Source organism: Agelaius tricolor, unplaced genomic scaffold (genome assembly GCF_023055355.1).
Source record: "Agelaius tricolor isolate 1412-34295 unplaced genomic scaffold, bAgeTri1.0.p SCAF_4, whole genome shotgun sequence".
Taxonomy (NCBI): domain Eukaryota; kingdom Metazoa; phylum Chordata; class Aves; order Passeriformes; family Icteridae; genus Agelaius; species Agelaius tricolor.
The window spans coordinates 34,596,617-34,619,322 of record NW_027269264.1 but is presented as its reverse complement, the minus strand read 5'-3'; the positions used below and the strand labels follow the sequence as shown (position 1 = coordinate 34,619,322).

Genomic DNA, 22,706 nt, shown 5'->3' with positions numbered 1-22,706 from the left:
CCATTTATTTTAGAAAACAGACAACCTACTAGCACAGTAAAACAATTACTGTTAATAAAATACAAGCAACAACTCACATGTGGATTTTAATTGTGATCATGACAAAATAGCAGACAGAAATGTAACATTTGAAAAGCCTGAGCTACTCAACATTCCATTAAGGGTCATATTTACTGAATACAGTGGAAATGCACTCAGAAGTGCTGAACTTTGAATGAATTTTTCATTTGATGCAGCGCATTTACAAAAACCATTTAAGGACGCATATTTCTCTAGCGACCACAGACAAGAAGCATTTCCTTGCTAAAAAAGGGAAGCTGCTACACCCTGATATGTTAACCAGTTCTTTTCTTGGTAAGAATTTATCTAATTCCTGCTATATAATACTTCCAAGAACATCCTGCTACAGAATTCTATTAATTTAGAGGACAGGATTACTGAAATAGCTCATTATTCTTAACAATTAACAGAAAATTAAAGATGCAGCTTAAGTTTCCAAGGAAAATGTCTAAATATTGTAAAAATTTCTATGATAAAGCCTAATAGAGTTTAAAGTGATAGTCTACCTAAGTACAGTTGCTTCTTCAGTAAAACATTACACCATTGAACAAATCCAGAATACTTATTTCTGATTTAAAAAACCCAAACAGCTTAATAGATCAGATTTTAATTACAGCCCATGTCTGCCCTCCTAGTTATTGGTGCTGTCTTTCCATTTTAATGTGAATTTTTGCCTTCACACACATGGGGTACATATAAGCCCAGTAATAGAAGAGAGCAGCATTCGGTTCTCCCCCTTTCTCAGATTGTACTAGGATCTGAAGTAGGCCAATCCCTTTTCTGGATAGCTTGAAATAACGTCAAAAGATGGATGCCAATAATGTGAAAAAACTGCTGTTATATAATTAATTTTTACTATAAAGTAGCCTGCATTCCAGTATATCCCTGCAGCCATTTTTTAATTTGTTCCCAAGACAAAATAAACACAATTTTCTTTCCTGGATAAAAGCATGAAGCATGTGCTATTCCTGCTGAAGTAACAGTTACATTCTTTAAAAATGGCTGATGACAGTATATCTGGAAAGTGTTTATTTTTGAGGGGGAGCTAAGGACATGGTAATACTGTCTGACCCTCATAAGTGTAGACTGCTTTTCATCTCTGCTTTCCCAGGGCTGAGGCATTTTAAAGTAGAGTGCTTATACAGCTTCATGAAAAAACATTTCCTAGATAATGATGCAGTCATGCTCCAAAACAAAGATAGCAATATATTTCTTTTTTCTGGAAAAACTGGCAGTTATTCTGATTTTTGTAAAAGTTTGAGTAGCACTGAACACAAACTGTCTTTTGAAAACTGAATGCACTCAGCACCTCAGAAATGTACTTAGGCAGGGTAAATATTTAAAAAGCAATAGTTAAAAACAAACAAACAAACAGTAAGTATTGCCAGAATATACATGTTTGAGCAAAACTTACTTTATCATCAAACTTTTGAGATCCTGATCTTCACCTTCTCGTAACTCATATTTGCTTGTTAGAGACAGTGAAATCTCTGTTTTTGCAAGTTGATTCAGTGTGCTTTCCCTGTTGGGGTCGTTGGGATCAACAGCTCCTTCCCCTAAAAGGAAACATATTTTACTCCAAGTTTTCCAATTTTCCCACGATTCAGTACATGAAGCAAAGAAGTACCTAGATGAATCACTGTAAATATTCAGAAATATTAAACTTATTATATAGTGCCTCCAGCTCCTTTCACTTAGAAGCAGTCTTTTTTTGGACATTGAACAATCAAAACAACAACTTAGCTATTTATAAGCCCAGCTACAATGTTTTGGAAATTACACCAATCCTTGCTTTTCAGGCTCCTGATGTGCAAAAGACTTTCATGTTGTCTTCTTAAAGAATAATACAAACAATGTAACATCCTTTATCCTAACATGCAGTGATAATGAAGAAACAGAAGAGTAGCAGCTATGTTAACAGGCTACTCACTTGAATGTTGGTGTTATCCGTGACTCCTAGCTACTTTCTAAACAGTTTTCTACAATACATGCAAATTAAATACTACTCAAATGCATTACTTTCTAAGGAATTTGCATAATTTTAACAAAGTAATTTTTATTTGGATAATTAAGTATCAAAAGAAAAAATGTCTGGTTTTAGAATTTTCTATAGTGGATCATTCAAAATAATAGTAATGTTTGGATTTTGAATCACACAATTTTTAGAGTGAGTAATGCAGTTAAGAAAAAGGTTCAAATATATGGTTCAATGTTACAATAAGTGTTTGGAAAATAATTCTGTAGTAAACAGAGAAGCAGAAGCTATTGGTCTGAGAGACACAAGAGTATTTAAGTCAAGCCTCTGTTTAATTCTGCCCCTAAAATGAAGTTACCCATAAAGACAAAAAACAACATACCAAGGAAAGATTCTATATCAGGAACAGGTCCCAGACCTTCCAGCAATTCATTCAGCAGGTCCTTAGTCTCAGTGGCAATGGCATCCTGGTGTTCCAAAAGCAGCTATAAACAAATGTAAATGATATCATTATCCAGAAAAAGCTTTCCTGGTATCTTTATACTTGAAAATAAGCCTGGAAACTAAATATAGAAAAACATAGACCTATCATGATCAGGATCATGGAGGACCTTCCCAAAATCAGGAAGCACCCTGGATTCTGGGCTAGAGTTTGGAATTGCCCTTGCTGTAAAACAGCTTGTCTTGCTTCTCCAGCTATTGTCTCTGGAGTGCTCAATATCATGGCTGAGCAGAAGATTTGCAATTAGGACTAACAAAGTCCTAATTGTCACAGAATAAAAGATAATAATCCCAAGCAGAGCATTTTGGTGCTGCATCCTTAACACCCAAAGGAATAAAGACAGTGTTGGTGATCCACAGAAAGATACTATTTTATGTATATCCGTTCCAGTAGCTTACAACAGTGTCAGTGATACCTTTCAGAAAGGACTGTATTTTCTAAGTGAGGAACAAGCTCTGCAGCACCCTCTGCACCACCTAATAGACATGTTATGCCAGTCACTAAACTCACTGGAGGGACTAATGCTCACATACAACTTCTGGTCATTACCTGCAGGCATAAGTCTGTTGCTTCAAAAATTAAAAGAACAGGCAAAAAGACAGACCAGAAAGTTTTTTTTAGCAGATTAGGTTATTTGTTTTCACTTTAACTTATAGAGTGGCCCACTGTGAGTTGGGTGTTCTACCTTTTCCATAGTGTACCTGGCAGTATTTGAGAGAGATTCTTTGTGGTGTTTGTGGCCTTTTTTTTTTTATGGGGAAATGTTGTTGTGGGTTTTTTTTTTTTACTTGGGTGGGGGAACACACAGGAGACATATTGCAAGCCAGGAAACAGATAGTAGTATCCCAGTTTTAGGAGTAACAAGTGGTAAACATTTAACTTACACCCTATTAAGTCATACTTCAGACTGCAGTTACTCTGCTCTTTACCCACAGTAAGAACAGGAATGATACCACAATGTCAATTTTTCTAAATCTGATGTTTTTCTTGGCTTCCAAGCAGTCACATGACAATGCTAGAGCCACAATATACAGTTTCTATTCACAAAGGTTTTGCTTCAAGCTTTCACTTTCTTACCCAAGACAGAAGATTGTTTTAAAGTTAGAAATGTCACACGAGACTGGAACATAATTGTTCTTTCCCCTTATCAGAAAGTGTTACATACTAACTATTATTCAAGATGATGCTGTTGCATGAAAGCAGCATTTACATTTTTCCTAGGGAAAAAAATAAATCTAATATTCAGCTTCAGAATATTTCAGAGATGAAGTAAAGAAATAGCTTCAAAAATAAGAATGAAAACTAAGCTTTCCCCAGAGAGTGCAAATATTTGATAATCTGTATACCATAGTCCATTGACTAGTCTGTTTTGATTGACTTACTGAATGGGTATTGATAATTTCTTCAATAGAAATATATATGACAGGCTTGCTAAGGGTCACCATATCAGAGTATTCATCAATATTGAATTTCTCCTCTGGTTCAGGAACATCACACGCTGCTTGAAAAAAATTCCTAAGAGAAAATGAGAAAGACTTCAATAATTGTCCCTTATAAATTCTCTTTATTTAGCCTGTATAAAAAAGCCATAGTCAAGTCTTTGACATGCATTATGTTTCTCTTATAGCCTGCAATCTACCCTCAATGTTTCAAGGAGGCAATATGTCAATACAAATAAGTCTTCTCTTTCCTGGGTAGCTGGTGGAAGACTATTTTAAAGGGGCTGGGTTTTTTCCCCTACTTAGTAAACAAAGTACATTTTAAGGACTTAGAGAAATATCTATTTAATAGCCATTAAATAGATATTTCTCTAAGTCCTTAAAATTATAAAAGGATTTCCCTGTTATTTTATGAAGGCAATTCACAGTATGAGGTGTGCTGAGAAGGAATTGATTGAAATAGATGCACAAAATTCCCATTTGTCCCACAGATATTTATATTGCTGTTAGGCAGAAAATGAGGTGTTCAAAATGAGAGAAAATTTAGATTGTTTATAAATAGAAGAATCGTGAGAGGAAAAAATGCAGTGTGGTTGAAATGTTACTTCAGTATGACTAGCATGCACATGGAGTACTGAGACCTGCTTCCCAAAACAACAACTGGTGTCTCTCCAAGCAACTGCCTTCTTCAGGGATGAGCACAGATAACCAAGAACCAGCAGGGTCCTCTTGTAGAGAACCAATTTGTTTTCTGAAGTGAAAAGACCTGAAATGCAGCAGCTGGGAAAAACAGGGTTTTGGATGATGCCTATGGGTTTCCTCCAGGAGCCATATTGTGCAGCAGCCCTATGGTGTTGAAGAGGATATGTGTTTCAGGTTCGCAGCACCTTTAAAGTATTGGAAAACAATAATTAAAAAGAAAAAAGAAAATGGGCTGAGATTCTTCACTTTGGAGAGAAAAAGCTGGGGACTACACATCAAGTTATGCAAAATCACAGTGGTATTGCATGAGATGTGTTCAGAATTCATTAATCAGTCCAAAAACTAATGGCCAGTAGGGTATGCAATGAAACTGCAGGAAAATTTTAATTTTAACTAACAGGTAGCAAACCGCTAAATATTGCTACAGGAGGAGTTGTGAAAGCAGATGATCTCAAAGGCTTAGGAAGGGTGTGGACAAATTTCTGCACAAGTTCATAATTGCAGAGTAAAAGATCCAGGCAGGCTTAAAAGCTTTGAGCATAGCTAACATTGCTAATATTGTTCCAAAGGGGACCAGGCAGCTAAGGGCAGCCACTGTTGCTGTCTAGGAAGGGCTAAGTACAGAGCATAGGCATACAGATATTTAAGTTAGCTTAATTAGTTGTAGCAATCAAGGGCTGACTAGAGCAGTGCTCTTTTATTAGCATTTGTTATTCTAGCTGTAACACTTTCTACCTTATAGCTTCTTCATGTTTATGTCATGTGCTTAAATACTTCATTAAAATTACTAATTATCTTATTATTATTAAAATTGCTAATTATGTATCATACTTTTTATGAATTGAATCATCTCTGTGTCCATGGTTGACGTCTCTCAAGGAAACCCATTATATGAACAGTGCATTTGCTTTCACAAAGGGCAGACACTAAAGACAGAAACTCTGAGTGCAAGTTTATTGCAAAACTCAACAATACCACAATGTAATAGCAATGAATGGGCAATAACCCCAAAGAACTTGTGTCCCAGAATGTAGGAAAACGTGCAGTTTCCTACAATTGCAAGATAAAAGAATGATATCTGTATGGAATCCGTCAGCAAAGATGAGAGAATAAAAACAAACCCTACAACTTTGTCCTGACAAGTATTTTTTTCTTCCTCAGACAAAATGTCCAGATGTCCTCCCAAATCAAAGGAGACATTGATTCGTCTGGATAATGATTTACCACAGTCTGTTCTAAGTCTGTTTTGCTGTAAGGCAGCAGAGGCGATCTCAAATTAATGCACAAGCTAAAATGCAACCTATTACTCCTGCTCCAGTTTCCTTGTCAAGTGAGCATTTCCCTTTGCCATATCACTCAACATTTTTAATATTTTGAACAGGAAATTCCTATCAACAAGGAGTCCACCTCCCTTACTCATCCTAGAGGAAAGCTCTTACTCTGTAGGTATTTGTGAGGGCTGTGCATACCTGAACTTCTGGTAGGTCTGTGAGAGGTAAGAGTTCATAGATGACAGATGTTCGCTCTCTCCTTCAAAGAGTTTGTTAGAAGCAGCATGCTGGAGGACTTTTGCCACACAGCCTAGGTTCCTCCTCTGGTCAGGGTGTATCTGACCCCCAGCTGTTATATCAATTATATCAAAGCCATCAGGAGCAACTATGGCCGGGTTCATGTAGCGATAGTACAGAAGGTTGCCAACAATCTAAAGAAACAGTTAGAGAAGAAAGTTAAGAGATCTTCCCCTTGCCTACAGGAATGACACCTTACAAAACATGACCAATCATTTCTACTTCTAAATTAGACATAGGAACTGGTGCTACAAGAATCCTTAAGACACACATTACCTATGGGGCTAACTGGAAGAACCTCTTACATGATACTTCTCCTACAACACCTCTGTGAACATCAGTTATGGACTTTTACAACCACATTTCAATTTGATACTGGCTGTAGTTCAGCTAATGCAAAGCATGGAGTTAAACACAACTCTTCTAAATTTTGCAAGGTTCTGCTCCCAAGGCTCATTCTTTGAAGTGCTGCAGATACTGGCAGCATTTAATGCACTTGTTGATAAGGGGACCCATTAATTCTCAAAGGGACTGGACTGCAATGCAGCCCTAGAAATCTAGAGAACAGATTTCCCAAACTGCAGTTTCTGTAGCAATGCTGCAGCATCTTCTGAAGATGGCAACTTCAAAGCATTCCTGGTCTCAGAAACAGGCAGGACTTTGCTTTCTGCAATTTGCTTTAGCTGATATGCATGCATCTGCAAAACTTCCAGCTTACACATTCAAAGACTTTCAAGGGGGTACTCCATTTGTTATCTAAGTTTTTTAATGTGTTGAGCAGTTATAATCAGTATTGCTGGAGTGATGAACAGTGAAGAATAGGGAAGTTTAGCTAAAATGAAAACCTTGTACTTTTAGAACCATGAAATTAAACACTGATAAAAGAGTCTTTATTGAAGTGCAAAATAGTCCTAATTTGACAGGGTTGTCCGTCTCTCAGCTGTTTAGAAGGCTTATGGAGCAAAGCCTCTAAGTCCTCTAAAGAGACACCATGGCTGTGGTAGGATAACAACAGCCACTGTGCCAGTACCATACTTACACTCACACCTTATTTTTCAGTCTGCACAAATGCTATTTCTACAACTTTTACAAGCATCTTAAGTGTAATGTAATCAAAGTGTAGTATAATCTACTCAGACTTTTCTTTTAGAAACCTTCCTCATTGGATTTAAGTTACAATTTCTTAACATTTTAACGACTTTAGATAGGGGAGAAAAAAAGAAGAGGACTACAGTGTTCTCCAATGAAAGGACTGGTGATCACAAAGACCTCACTACCAATCCAAGCCCCAGGATGATTCAGATAAACTCCAGCCTTGTCAGTACAGTTACTATCCAAAACAGATTGAGCACCCTCTTCCATAAGAATTGCTGAGCACCCAGATTAACATACTTAGATTGTGGCAACAGAATTCCCCATTCCCCCTTCCTCAGCCCCTTTGCAACTCAATAAGAAGTGCCAAATTCCTTCAATAAATGCTGCTTTCCCAGTTCCTTAGAATATTTAGTGTTAATAAAAATCTACTTTGTCAGTAAAACAACAAGCTGCTGGCAGTGTGCCCTAGGAAGTCTACCTTTAATAATTCATCTTCAGTTGCATCCGGGAATTTCGCATGGAGTGAGCTCTTCAGAACTTTGGCTATGTATCTCATTCCATAACTACATGTAGAACAGATGAAAAGGCAAAATATTGGAAAAGACTTAGATGAAATAGAAAGCAATCATTCTAGTCAGCGTAAGTTACTGGCTTCTTGCCCACTTGCCCGTGAAACACTAGAATGAGTTGATAATGGAAAACACAAAATGTTTCAAATACAAGGAGAGGTTTGCCAGGCTGCTAAAGCAGGGCAGAGGCAGCGAAACCACTCCCTCTACTGGGCAACCCATCCCAGAGGAAGTATCACAAGCCTTTGATAGCATGGGAAGGATTTGAAAGGATCTCCATCACAGAGGTTCAAGTGAACTGCGCATGAACTGCCTCTTGGAGAGTCCTAACAGAGCACTTACGGCATCATATTGAGAGAAGAGAATATGGATGTGAGAACTTTGTCAGTTACTGCCCGCAAACTCTGAATAGATGATTCCAGTTTATTGACCACTTCTGCGTGTGTCAGTGCTTGTTCTGTGGTCACATCGTATGGCAGTTTGCTGCAAAGCAAAAAAATAAACATGAAACCAGGTTATATACATTTGAGAATAACATTTTTTTTTCTTCATAAGGGCCATTAGTGAACAAAAGTCTAACAAGTACAACTGAAGCTGGATTTTGTTACTAAAATTGTTTTGTTGTGTTAGATGCTTTGGCTTCCTTTTTTTGGAGGCAAGTAATTTGCTTAGTTGGGAGTGCACATGTTATCATGTACCTTCCCTTAGTAACAAAAGCAGAATACAAATATAAAGCATGCATCTCCACATCCCTATCCCAGCATAGCTCATCAAAAGCCTTGGACACTACTAACATGCCGTAAGTAAAAAACTTGAGAAAAAGACTAAGTTGTTCCATGGCATAATCTATTACATTTACAAAGATTAAGTAATTGACTTTGGAAGGACATGACAATAAACGTGATCCTTTCATTTTTCAGAACAAGTTAAAGCACCTGTTTGTCAAGCATTTCTCCCCTAAAATCTCTCTGCTGAAGGAAGACTGAGAAGGGGTGCATGGGCACGCATACAGAACAGTTTGACAGAGAAAGAATAGGAGAGCAGAACTGAGGGGTTCCTTATGTGTATGGTACAATATGTCCATCTTCCTCACTCACCTGGCCTCACCAGTCTGCATTTCTAGCTGGTTTACCCATGCCTTGTAAACATCCACAGGACTAGTGTTGATTATGAGAGACTTGTCCTCCATGATTTCCTTCACCACAGGGGCCAGGAGCTGGCGCAGGGTGTTCTGCCCACGAGCGCCTCGATTGAAGCTGACAACCATCTTAATGACAGTGGGGTTTCCAGTCACGATATCCTGGATCTGGTCTACCTTAGAGCTGTATCAGGAACAGAAGAGTTATGACTTATGTGTGCAGTAATCCATATTTTTGAATCCCACACTTTCAAAACTACTCTGTTTCTATGTTGAAACCTCTTTATATAGCCTACTTCTTAAGGCTTTTATATAAAATAAAGTGGTACATAGAGACTACCGTCTGAATTCTGCATGTGTTATAGTAATGTCCTGGAACAGCATAGTTCATGGCAGCTAATTTATACCTGATTCAGACCCAAATACCTGTTCAGCCAGTATCCATTAAGGGTATAAAATAACATTTCATTATTTCAGGATTTACAGAACATAAGATTATATGAAGAAAGATAATACTTTACTCTTACATACTCAAGCACAAACCAAGAAGCCCTAGCCTCTTTTTACAAGCCATTTTTTCATAGAGGAATATAGTCTACCATAGAAAGATTATTTTTTTCTTGAATCAGGGATCACTTGAGTTTAAGAGTGACACCCAGAAAACAAAGTTCTCTTGTAATAAAATTATGTATGTAATTTAATGATAGTTTAAAGATTAACCACCAGCTTCCTTTAATCATGAAGTGTTCATTGAACTGTCTAAAACACAAACTAGCTGAACACTTTCTGTGACTGCACATACGTTATCTCCTCTTCTAGAGCAGTTTTGAAGAGTTTCAGAAGCAGGTATTCTTCCCGTTGATTGGAGGCATAGTTGTATAGAGTGAAGATGACTGTATCCATAAACTTCGTTGATTTGTTTTGTGGCATCTGGAAAATCAGCTTTGCCAGATACGTAGGATTAGTCTACAAAGCAAAAGAAAATCACTTGTATATGGTTGTCCCGGACAAACTCCCCCACCTTGGAGGGCAGCTCTCTACGTTTGTTCACACCTAAAGCAGTTATGTTGACTCAACTATATGTCAATTTTCCATACGTGTTTTACTTTTCTCCAAATCCTAGTACATAAGAAACACAGAATACTGCACAGTCAGTGAGAAACTCCGTCAAGTATTTTATTTACAGTCTCTGGATAGCAAATAGAGAGTCTCTGCATCTAGTCTATGTATTTGTTGACAATTAGAATTTACCATATGACAATAGCTATCTACCAATAAAACTTTGCATACTACATGTCTGCTTTGGAGGGAGTCTGCCCTGGCAGAATCTAAAATTCTTCTAGAAAAATATCAGTGAGGTCAGATAAAAAAAGCACAAGAACAGATACATCATGTCCTGTGAACTGCATTGCAGACCACTTCCCTAGCACCACATAAAATGTACGCCACTAGTGACAGTAATTTATGTGGACTACAGGGAGGTAAACATTTCTCTTCAGACAGAATGTTCTGTACAGACTGAAGTATGCTCAAGCAAAAGCCAGCCATATTTGCTGCACACTTTAAAAACAACAAGGATTTTCTCAATTACAGGAAGTATTAGAAATTGACCATAGTGTCTGCTGCAGTCTGCATGTTATTTGGAAATATTTTCATAATCACTAATACAATTATTTAAAAAATAAATATTACAATATTTATTACAATACATTTCTAATACAATACATTTCTAATACAATACATTTCTAATACAATACAATTTCTATACAATGTATTTCTAATTTTTCTTAAAAAAAATTGCTGCCATGTTAATTTTTGCATTAAAATTTACCTGTAGAAGGTAGAATAAGTGTTGATAAGCCTCTAATTTTTTTCTTCTCTCCTTACTCAAACCTTTGATGCCCTGTTTGTCAACCATAACCATCTCTTCCAGTTGACTTTTGCTCTTTTTGTTAAGTTTCTTACTGTGCAGTACCACATCCTGCAGAAAGATGATCAAAACTCTGGATTATATATTGACAAAACAGGCAGATTGGAAAAATGAACATTTTCCCAACCATGTTAAATGCAGTATTACTCTAAGTGCCTTAATTAGCAAATTTGTAAATTTTGCTGTGCTACTCATTACCCAGTTTTTTAACATCTTCATCTCTCATCATTATGGCTTACTAACAATGATTGTGTGAGGTCTGATCTCCTACACAGACTAATTCATGATTAATTAGCATTGAACAAGCTGTTGAATATGATCAGAAGTCTACTCTAACACAGAAAAGACGTAAAAAATTTTAAATCTGCCAAGTAATTACTATTGTCCACAACTGGCAAAATACAGTGACGTACAACTCAGGACAACAGAACATCTAGCACAAGGCAGAAACATGCAAAGATAGTGCTTAATTTACCAGGAGTACTTTGACTGAGCACTAGTACAGGCTGCTCAGATTGTTGGAGATAATTAGCCATCTGGACATGGTCCTGGGCAACCTGTTCTGGGTGTCCCTGCTTGTGTAGTGGGTTTGGACCAGATGATCTCCAGAGATCCCTTCCAGCCTCAGCTGTGATTGTGTAACCTTGAGTTCCTTCCACAATGGGAAGTGCTCAGTGCATGCTACTAAGGGAGCCTGAACAGAGCCTGCTGACCTGAAGAGTGATTCTGTTTTTCACCAGCAATCCAATCTTTATGTCCATTAAGTTCAAATCCTTCTCCAGCTGTTGATTGGATCGAATTTTTGTAACCACTTCTTCCCTTAACCTCATTACTTCCAGTTCTTCTTGAAAGTCTAAGTCACTTTGGTCCAAGAGGTAGGCAAATTTGCGCAGAACAGTCAAGGGTGGATTTTCAGCACCAACTGCAGTTGAAGAAAATAGGCTTGTTAGTTGATGCAATACTGAACATCCCTAAAGCCCTCAGGAAGCTGATCACTATGCAGAAAATGTGAAGTTTATGCCAATTATGCAATATTTTTGTCATACTTTAAAAGTACAGCTATACAAAATAGTTTCAGCTGTAGAACAATTGTGTTACAAACACTTGGACCTGCTTTTAAATAAGAGACTGAAATCTCATGTGAAACTTATAAAAAACCTTAGAGCACAGTAACATACTTGCCCCCAAATATACAACACCCAAATGTTACTACTTACTTAGTGTTCTGTAGTCCTCCCTGGCCTTGTTTGCTCTAAGAAATGCTTGTATTTTCACAATTTGGTCATTCTGAAAAGGGTCAAGATTAGGCAAAATAATTAGCTGTGACACACTTCTGCTCAGAAGCATACTGCAAAACTTGCACCCTCTTTCCTGTTTCCCAAAACTGCTCCTGCATACGTACTACCATGCTTTAATATTTCATCTTCAAAATGGATAAAAAATTACTTACGTGATCCTTGAAGTATTGTAGGCGGTTCCTGTAAGCTCTCCTTGCTAGCCACATTTTGACCCATGACTGAATCTGAAAATTAAATAAATTAATTTTAAAAGTTAAGGGACACTGCACAAACTTTCATGTGTGTAAGTTTACTTTTGAATGTCTGCTTCTGCAGCCATGCTGTTCCTGTGTGCTCAGGGCCACAGATGACTGTACCACCAGGCTCCTACTGGCCAGTGACCAGATAAAGGGGTTCCCACTAGGCCACTATATCAAGCAGAGTTCAGGTTTCTACCACCTGTGTGTAACATTATCTTTGGAAATAATTTATACCTTCAGGTCTCAGATCTCAATTCTAAACCAGTTCCCCTCAAAAACAGGAGATTCTGTCACAATATTCCATCTGTGATCTACAATCCAATCGTGATATAATGGTCCCATTAGCATCTCAGAAAAGTGAGCATTTTTCAGAGAGAGAGATTTGACAGCTTTTAAGGAAATAATACACTGTCATCCCAAATGTTTTCTAGTTTAGTGCTGGGAATAGAGATATAAGGAAATCTCTTTCAAGAGCCCTTCAAGTTCGGCAAAGCCTGTTGAAAGTCAAATGCAGAGCTTTTAAGAAGCAATTTGCTTAACCTATCAGCTAAACAACTTTGAATGCCATGCAAATTTCTGGAAAACCTCCAGCCCTGTGCTCCTAGTCTCTGATTCCCAGGTGGTGATGGACTATATCAAGGAATAAAGCATACTTGATCCCCAAAACACATTGGGTGTTCTTACCTTAACAATAGCAGCAACATTGCCTTGAAGCACCTTTAACCTGTCAACATAGCTTTTCCTTTGTTTGAATCCTTTCCAGAAAGCCTGTTTTAGAGAAGGCAGAAGACTATTATCCCTAGTAACAAACTCATGTTTATTAAATCTATGTAACATACTAAAATCATTAACAGTGATTTTTTAGGAAAAAGTCTGCTATTGTGATAAAGAGATAACTAAGGTATAAGTAAGCTTGCCTCTGCCACTATTTTTTAAGGTGCCCTCATACATGACATGTTAATTTTGATCAATCTCAGCACATTTTATTGTCCAGTGCTATTTCCTTCACCATCCTGAATTCATCCTTACTCTTATCACCAGTACACCCACATCCTTAGCATCCCAGTCACTGGCTTCATCCCACAAGTGACTTCCAGCTCTTGCCATTACTTAGCCTCATCTCCCATCCCTGGAACAGCAATGGAGTGCCTCAGTCTGGGGACCACCTCTGTCCACGTGGATAACAATATGATGATCAGGAATAGTCACCATGGGTTTGTAAAGTAAGTGTGTAAGGGTAAGGGGAGAGTGGTGGATATTGTCTACTTGATGTCAGTAGGGATTTCAAGACTGTCTCCTAACAATATCCTCATAGACAAACTCAGGAATGCGGGCTGGATGAGTGGACAGTGAGGTGGATCAAGGACTGGCTGAACAACAGATTCAGAGGGTTACAATCAGTGTCACAGGGTCTAGTTGGAGGCCTGTCCCTAGTGGTGTCCCTCTAGTGTCACCCCTAGTGGTGTTCAATGCTGTACTCTTCAATTTATTCATCCATTACTTGGATGAAGGGGCAGATGCCTCCTCAGCAAAGGACACAAAGCTGGGCAGAGTGGCTGATACCCTGGAGTGCTGTGCAGCCCTTCAGAAGGACATCAGCAGGTTGGAAAGATGGACAAAGAACCATCTGAAATTCAGCAAGGGCAAGTGCAGGGTCCTGCACCTGGGGAGGAACAGCCCCAGGCACCAGCACAGGCTGGGGCTGCTCTGCTGGGGAGCAGCTCTGTGGAGAAGGACCTGGGAGTCCTGGTGGACAAGAAGCTTCCATGAGCCAGAGTGTGTCCTGGTGGCCAAGAAGGCCAATGGTATCCTGGGGGGCATTGGGAAGAGCATTGCCAGCAGGTGGAGGGAGGTGATCCTGCCCCTGTACTCAGCCCTGGTGAGGCCTCACCTGGAGTGCTGTGTCCAGTTCTGGGCTCCTCAGGACAACAGAGACATGGAGCTCCTGGAGTGGGTTCAGTGGAGTCTAAAAACATGATGTGGGGTCTAGAACATCTCCCTTACAAGGAAAAGCAGAGGGAGCTGGGCCTGTTTAGCCTTAAGAAGAGATGACCGAGAGGGCACCTCATCAATGTCAGTAATTATCTGAAGGGAGGGTATCAAGAGGGTGGATCAGGCTCTTCTCAGTAGTGCTGAGCAAAAGGGACAGGAGGCAATGGGCAGACACGGATGCACAATAAGTTCCACCTGAGTATGGGGGAAGAACTTCTTTACAGGTGGCCATGTACTGCAACAGATTGACCAGAGAAGTTGCAGAGACTTTGGAGATATTCCAGAACCATGTGGATAAAAGCCTGTGCCATGTGCTTCAAGCATAACCCTGCTTGAAAAGTGAGTTTGGACCAGATGACCTGCTGTGGTCTCTACCAGCCCTACCCATTTTGTCACTCTGTTGCATCCAGAAATTGTCCCTTACCTATCTGGACCCACATTGCTCTTGCCCTGGTCTCTTTTCCAAGTTAATTCCTTCAGCTGACTCTGTTTGCTAGCTCAGAAACAAACACTTGTCAAGGAATCCAATGACAGGGATGTCAGATACTTTTACTGCTGCTTTTGCCTGTCTTCTCTATCAGCCAGTGACACCAGCCTTGTTCTCTACTTGTTGTCTTTCCACAAGTCTTTTTTACTTTAATGCAAATAGAAAGAAAACAGAGAACAACTTTATTTACCTACATTTCTCCATATTTTGAACTTATTCGCACAGACTTTGAATTTCTCAAAGTACAATTCTTTACTGGGCTCAGACACCATGCCGGAAAATGAAAAGTCAATCCCAATAACAACCACTAGAGGTAAAGATATTTGTCATAATGAATTGTTAAACATAGTTACTGTAGATTAAAAAAATTCTCTTGTGTATTTTTCCTTTTTTTTTTTTTTTGGTGGGTGGGTGGTAGAACAAATTGCTCCTAATGGGAGCTGTATATTTCACCATCTAAAACCAGTGTGCATGCCTCTGTCAGTGTTTGCGCCCTCAGCCGGAAACATCCAAGAAATACTTCCAAAGAACACCAGGGCAGCTGCCACTCCCTGTCCAGTTATGACTTCATGGAGCAGAAACTAACCACTTCCAACTAGGGATAGTCTAGTAAGGAATGTATTTCTTATGTCATGCTTTGCCAAGGAATTTTTGCTTCGATACTTAACAAATACCTTCTGGTGTTGTACTGTGCATAGTTAGGCATACCACAAAAAAATCTGAGCATGCCAGAACAAAGCCAGGGCTGTGCATTAATGAGCTTTTCCCAAGTAACTTTCACTGGAGGTGGATACAATAGATTCTTTTAAAATTGGATATTTGCTGTGTGAAAGAACATAAACTTGTGCTTTCACACACTTCTACAGATGTAGAAGTTTAAATTGCTGCTGCTGGAAACAGGGAGATAGATCTGTTTGAGAATTTTATCAGTGGTAGTAACCAGTCATGTCACCTGTTATATGCAAAAAGCAGCCCAAGTCACATTACCTTCTTGTTCTAGAACAGTACCTGTATTTTGATGGCAGATGGTTCCTGGTTTTGAAGATAGGCTTTTCTCTCCTGAAAGTTTTTTCTGACTAAGAATCCCCTTGCTCGGGCTTGCAGCCCAACAATCAGATTTTCATTGGCAAGCCACAGCTGCTCTCGATTGTAATCTGCTGTAACTTGCCCAGCAATGTTCTGTTAAGAGATTATGGAAAAAGGTCATTTAAAAGACAAAACTGTCCTGGAATTTGTACTATGTTCTCTCCACCTCCGCAGTTCATGTTCATCCTATCCAAGTCCCTCTGATTTACCCTTACATTTTAATCAGTAAGAAGAAAGATCTGTGGGGTTACTGCTGAACCCTACATGACAGGTAACTGAACAGCTTACAGGCTTCAGTTATTCAAAAGGCTATGCAATTTTAAGAGGGTATTCTTTTATACATTAGCAGGGTTCTGCTTTCCTAACACAAGTGTCTTGTACAACTCAGACATGTAGAAGTACTAACTGAAGCAGCAAGCTCTCTGTTTCAGAAGGACTTACACTGACTCAAGCTCTTTGTGTAGAGGAGTAAGCCTGTAACTTAGGTGAGCTGCATCAGAATATAGAAGAACAAATTACTCAGAGGCTTGTGTGATCTGCTTTGTTCTATTTCACACTCGTGCAAAACCTCTACAGTAAGGGAGCTAAAATGGCACACTCATCCTCTTGAATCTGGAGATACATGAATGCTGTCAGAGGATTAGATTTAAACAGAAAATGGTGGTTCCACCTGCTCACAAATACATCATAAAATTATTTGTTATAGGCCAATGCAAAGTCCTATAAAAGGATATGGAAGCAATCAGACTTTACTCCATTGTTGTCTGCTGATGGTCATTAAAAGAAATGCTGTAACTTCCAGTAAGGAAATCCCTAAATCATTGTCAGACACTAGACAGGAGACTGTGCTGCCTATCACTGTCTGCTTAGACTTAAGTTGCTGCTCTTGTCAGAAGCAGATACTGATAAAGTGACCTTCAGTTTGACCCACCACAGCCTCTTGATAATTTCATGCCTCACGCTTTCTCAAATGTTTATGTTGCTTTTGCAATAAAAACCAATGTTTTAGCCACCTACCTGGATTTCTTCACCAGTTAACCATGAAGTTTTTGGTACAACTCCTTTGGGGGCAACACAGGTACCCTCTTCAGTTTCCACATTGTAATAGTAATCATACATGGCTTTCATTAAAAGTTTAATCCATGGACTTTCACTAGAACCTAAAAGCAGTTCATACCGTTAGTATACATTTGTGTCCTGTTTCACTGATAAATTACAGGTCTCCCTACTCATTTCCCCTTCCTGTACTTGCTATGAATCCCTTTGACACGCAAAATCTCTGTATATCTTGGGCCTTTTTGTAGCAAGGATTTTCAGAATCCCCTGCTAGGTGGATGAGAGTCATTCCTCTAGAGCAAACTGGTGATAAGGTTAATAAAACATCTATAAGGTTGGTACAGATCCACTCCTACCCTCTCCAAACCCTAACATGTCAAGTTAGTGCTCCTGAAACAGTGTGTCCTCTGTCTTACGTAATCTCTCATAAGTGAAACAGACTGTGTTTATAAAAAATATTTTTCTTGTCTTCTGCCCAAATTCTGGACTTACTGACTCTTAGCTCACACATGACATTTCCTATATCCACATCATTTTCTTGCTTATTGCTTTGGTAAACCAGTCTGCATCCTGACAGGCAGGAAAAACCTCATTTCCTCATGGACAAAAGGCCCCAAGATAAAACTAGTAAGGCCTTAAAAATATTCATGTTGCAAAGTGAAACATGCCCATCTACTGTAAGAACGGGTGCTACACCGACAGTAATTTTTTTTGTAACCATTAGCTAACCTTGGCTGTTGTCAGCTCTGACAAAACATCCCATCATCTGCTAAGAACAGATTCTAGCCCCAGCTTTTGCTGGTAACTGCTGCTCTGGCAATGCACAAGGACCATAATTGGGCTGTGAACACTGTCAGATGCTGGCTTGATCTTTGACAGCAATCTGTAAGACTGATGCGTGCATCTCTGCATCTGCTAATATGAAAAAAATTGTCAGCGAGCAATAGTTTTCTGAGAGAATGGACTAATCTATTGACAGTCACAGAGGAGTTGCCATAAATTCACTCAGAGGAAGGTTTGAGATTCTATGAAGCCTCTGCTAGACTCTAGAAGTCACTAGACTTACTTCTCAGCAGGTACTGTGGTCTGCATTATGTGCACAACAGGACAATGTTACATAAAATGCACTTGGAAAAGTATAACATTTGCCAAAAGATTTTAAAGCAGCAGCTGTCTCCCTCAATTTACAGATACCTCCTGTTCTAGCTTTCTGGTTGCCTCAGTGATATGAACATGTGGAACTGTCCTGTTTAGGAAGTTCTTTACCTTCTGTAGTTTTCATGTTCTTGGCTTCAGAGAGCTTCCAGAAGTAGGCTTCAGCACATTCAGGAATGACTCGTAGTCCAAACCTTGACTGTAGTATCATCAGGATTGGCTGTGAATCACCATTCTCCAAGCTCTTGTTAATCATTGATATTCCAACAGCCACTAGGGTCAAATAATAACAGAGAAAAATTAAGTGTCTTATACTCTATGTACCCCTCACTGTAGCCTCCAAAAACTTTGAAAATAGACTTCTAACACTGGCACACACAGACAGCATGGCATACACAGCAATTCAGTGCTTTACTCATTTGCATCTTCCTTCATGCTTGTTAGGACAAGTGTCTTAGATAGAAAGTGTCTGCTCCACCCAGGCTTGGATGCAGCCACAGCAGAACAGAGAGCTGTCTGAGGGCATAGCTGCTCCCCATCACGGGACATGCCAGGTGACAGCAGGGCAGGGGTTGAGGATGGCAGGTAGCCACACACTCAGCCTGCCCTAACAGACAGGCCATCATCTGCTGATCACCTGCAGCCTTCTAGAGGTACATGAAGTAATTTGGTTACAGGCTGTAAATGTTAACATTCACGTCTACTGTACAAAATGGGAATTAAAACTGGTTGCCTTGAGTAAATTCTTGCAGCAGCATAGTCAGCATCGTAAAGCAACCTCACCTCCTCAGGAACTTGTTGAAAGCTAATTCACGGCCTCGAATTTGCCAGAGATGCAGCTTTTGCTTTCAGGGCATATAAAAGCACCCTGAGAGGTGATGCTGTGAAGGATGTGCAGACTTTGATGTCATGTGGCATTACCCATACTCTAATTCAGGGCTTCCTTGCTCAGATCCCACCATCACTGAGGGAACAGATTCCACAACACCTGGCAGCATACATGTGGAAGCACATGCCACTTCAAAAGTACCTTACCCACTAGATGTTTAGGCTGCTTTAGAAATCACTGCTCTGGTTTTTAAAGGTGTTCCTTCACATCTAAATTCAAGATCCATGCACAGAGGAACAATTGAATAGGACTAGAACATCCATTCTGTGCTTTGGAACAGACCTCTGCCCAGCACACACATGTACTGGAAATGTCTTTCTACCATTGCTGCAGCACTGTGATATCCAGGCATTGGGCCTCAGCAGCGAGGAAGCAGAAAAAACTGGGAAGCTACACATTACAGCTGGCTGCTGCTGGCCCCAGGCTCATACACAGTCCCATATGCCTCATCAACTCTGTTCAGCAGTATTTGAATGCTTTCCTTCCTCCTTTTCATCATGCAGTTAAGAGGGCTGGAAGATATTTTTACAAAGACAAAAGAAAACATAAGCTAAGATGCATTTATGGAGGTTCACTGCCATCTGGCTTTTCCCCATCCTTTAATTAATGATGTTTGTATTTTTGAAGGAAAAGGTAAGAAAAGTATTTATCAGGGAAAAAAACTCAACTCAGCAGAAATGACTCCTTTCCTTTTAAGTGCTAGCAATTAATACTGTGGCTATTGCTCTAGAGAAAGGCCATTTGGACCCTGAAAAATCATAAGATAACTGGGGGTTAGCCATCCCCAACTGCCAGAAAACTGTCAGCTCCAGTCTGCTTCTCTAGCAGTTAGGATGCCAGTACCAGATCAACACTGCAAAGGGCTTTTTTCCACACCCATCCTCCCTTTTAAACAGCTGTGATATACAAAGCCACAGTTGTCTGGTGTGATAAGCCTGAACTCTCAACAAGGCCAAAGATCAGCTTTTTCCTATAACTTGGACTCTCTCAGGACACACAGACTTCCTGCTTTGACAGACTCTTCCTGTGCAAGACTGAAGTCAGTGTTCAAATCTACTCCTGAAGGCTATATAGCTGATATTTGGCTGATCTCTTTTTGTCCTCCACTTAGATAAGAAGTACAATAGTTGAACTCATTAAAGAAGTGAAGCAAGGTGATGCAAAACACAGAGCAAGCACCACAAGAAGTTAGGAAGTGCACCAGCACTTACTGAACATTTCTTCCTAAATAAAGGTAGAAGAAGTCCTTTACTGACAGGGATGACTGTAAAAGCCTTTCAAAATTTTAGTATTGTACCATTAAGTATTTATATAAGGCATAAAAGTTAGTTTGGAAGTGATCAAGACTGTTTCAGTACCACTGCCAGTATCTTCTCTTATTTTACTGCTGATTTTATTGCCATTACTGCAGGAATCTCAAAACCACTTTTTAAACTGAAAAATACATCTTTGACTACCTTGTGAAAGTTTTGGAGTTGTTTGCCTTTCAAAAATAGTGCCTGTGTGATAGATCAAATAAAAGTTCCTTTCCAAGTGGTGATCAAGCTGAACTTCATGTTTAGACTACGTGAACACAACATGCAAACTTCCTGAGACAGGATGTGTTGGTTATAGGAAGTATCAGGTTCTGTGCTGTGGGGAAAGGTTAAATCTCAGGTTTTAGTTGCAAAACTTAAGAGCTCTTTAAGAATGAATGCCCTGTGCTGACAGTGCTTCTTTTCAACTCACAGGGCAGAATACACAAAATTAGGGTTTTTTTTCCTAAAAGTGAAATGTTAAAACAGTTCCACTGAGCATCATTGATTGTGAAAAGCTGTGCATTTACTACCAACACAGATTATAAGAAAAGATTTTAGTACAACAACTAGGTAGTGGATGGACCAGTGATTTACCATTAGCAACACTGTATGGTATTGCTGTATGAATTATGCTGTCTTAATTTCTGCAGGGTGCTTATGATACATATTCTTAATGCTTTTACTCCAGTGAACACTAATGAGGCAATTTTTAAGTTGCTCTTTAGGTTTAACTCAAATCTGTTTAGAAGCTACGTGTTTCCTTCTCTTCTATGTGCTCATGTTTCCTCATGGCTCTGGGTGGCATTCATGGGAAGCAGGTTTTTCCACAAAAGAAGGTATCAGCACTCCCTCCTTCCTCACTACAAAAGCTTGGTTGAGACAATGTGTGTGTATCTGACCCTGTCTCAGAAAACACAAGCCCAGTGCTTTCTATGGATATGTGACCTACAAAAATACTTCACCTATCTTCAGTGTATCTGCCTTGTTATGTGAAGATATTAGTTGTTTAAATAATTTCTAAAGTTATAGTAACACAAAATGCAACGTTCCTGTAGCAGGGATAGCTATTTGTGGTGTCCATCTGTGTTCTCTTCCATCCACCCCTTCCCAAGCAGTAACTCCTGGCGTGCCTGTGGGCTCACGGCACAGGGGATGGCTGAGCACGGCACTGCAGGAATGCACCGACTCCAGCACTTGCATTCACAAGCTCCAAAGGTGCAACAGAAAGCAACACTGACTCACCCACAGCCAAGGGAAGCAGAAGGCTGACCAACACCCACTGCCTTGTCTGTGCTGTGCTGGCCTGGCCTGGAACAGGCAGGCACATCACCGTGCTCTCCAACCTGCCCCATAAACCCAGCGGCGCTTGCTTCTACATTGCTTGCCAAAGTTTATTATGTATCATGAATATTTTTTTCTATAATTATTATATTCAATCAAAGCTTTGACAAAAGGTGTTGAGTGCATTCAGTACACAACATTCAGACAGATTAAGCCTCAACATTTTTCCTACAGATTTCCTCTTCCTTACAGATTGGAAGAGCATATACTTTTCAAAAAGAGCTAGCATTCCTCGTACACCGCTTTAAAAGTTAATATGTTCCTGATTTTTGTTTGTCAGCAATCCATAAAAGACAATAGAAAGAAATATGAATAAGCAAAGTTGTAAACATAAAAATTTTCCCTTAAAACATGCATAAAGATTTTCATTTTAAATATAGCAAAACAAGATCCTGAACAGCATATCTGTTCTCATTCATATATTTCAGGAGTTACATGAAGATACAGTGACATTGGAAAGATTGGTCATGATGAAAACCTGTATAACCAAATCTGTTGAATTATTAGCCACACCTTAAAGATTACCACTTTAGATGGGATAGGACTAACACCACTCCGGTAGTTTTAAGTCATCTCAGTTTTAGTATGACAAAGAACACACACTAATTTCTTTTCATGTATTTAAAGGCTTGCACCTTCCCTGAAGTGGAAAACAAAAATTACCAATTTCATTTTCTCAAGACCAAGAAAAACAAGAGCAGTGGAGACGCAGGTTAATGCTTACAGGCTGCTGCTTCTTTTATGTTGTTATTGCTGTCATTGATTCCTCTTTGTATTTCATCCAGCCACAGAAGTGCTGATTCATCTTGAGATTCCTGGGAAAAGGACAGTAAAAAGCCTTGAAAAAACTGAATAATAAGAGTTCTCTCAATAGTGGGATACAGCTG

General features: G+C 39.3%; 1 protein-coding gene across 5 annotated transcripts in view; it reads right to left on the bottom strand.

Annotated features, from left to right (window-relative positions):
• IQGAP2 (IQ motif containing GTPase activating protein 2) overlaps window positions 1-22,706 on the bottom strand; it is a 124,618-nt gene that overhangs the window by 6,009 nt on the left and 95,903 nt on the right. For all 5 annotated transcript variants that reach the window (XM_071425224.1, XM_071425225.1, XM_071425228.1 and 2 more), the window contains 17 exons: window positions 22,544-22,634; window positions 18,403-18,564; window positions 17,098-17,240; window positions 16,003-16,173; window positions 13,200-13,283; window positions 12,429-12,500; window positions 12,196-12,265; window positions 11,692-11,900; window positions 10,880-11,029; window positions 9,851-10,014; window positions 9,008-9,232; window positions 8,253-8,393; window positions 7,820-7,904; window positions 6,148-6,380; window positions 3,920-4,052; window positions 2,418-2,520; window positions 1,475-1,616 (listed from right to left, as the gene is read on the bottom strand). In XM_071425224.1, the coding sequence (XP_071281325.1) occupies window positions 1,475-1,616; window positions 2,418-2,520; window positions 3,920-4,052; window positions 6,148-6,380; window positions 7,820-7,904; window positions 8,253-8,393; window positions 9,008-9,232; window positions 9,851-10,014; window positions 10,880-11,029; window positions 11,692-11,900; window positions 12,196-12,265; window positions 12,429-12,500; window positions 13,200-13,283; window positions 16,003-16,173; window positions 17,098-17,240; window positions 18,403-18,564; window positions 22,544-22,634 (2,378 nt within the window). The remainder of the gene's footprint in view (window positions 1-1,474; window positions 1,617-2,417; window positions 2,521-3,919; window positions 4,053-6,147; window positions 6,381-7,819; window positions 7,905-8,252; window positions 8,394-9,007; window positions 9,233-9,850; window positions 10,015-10,879; window positions 11,030-11,691; window positions 11,901-12,195; window positions 12,266-12,428; window positions 12,501-13,199; window positions 13,284-16,002; window positions 16,174-17,097; window positions 17,241-18,402; window positions 18,565-22,543; window positions 22,635-22,706) is intronic.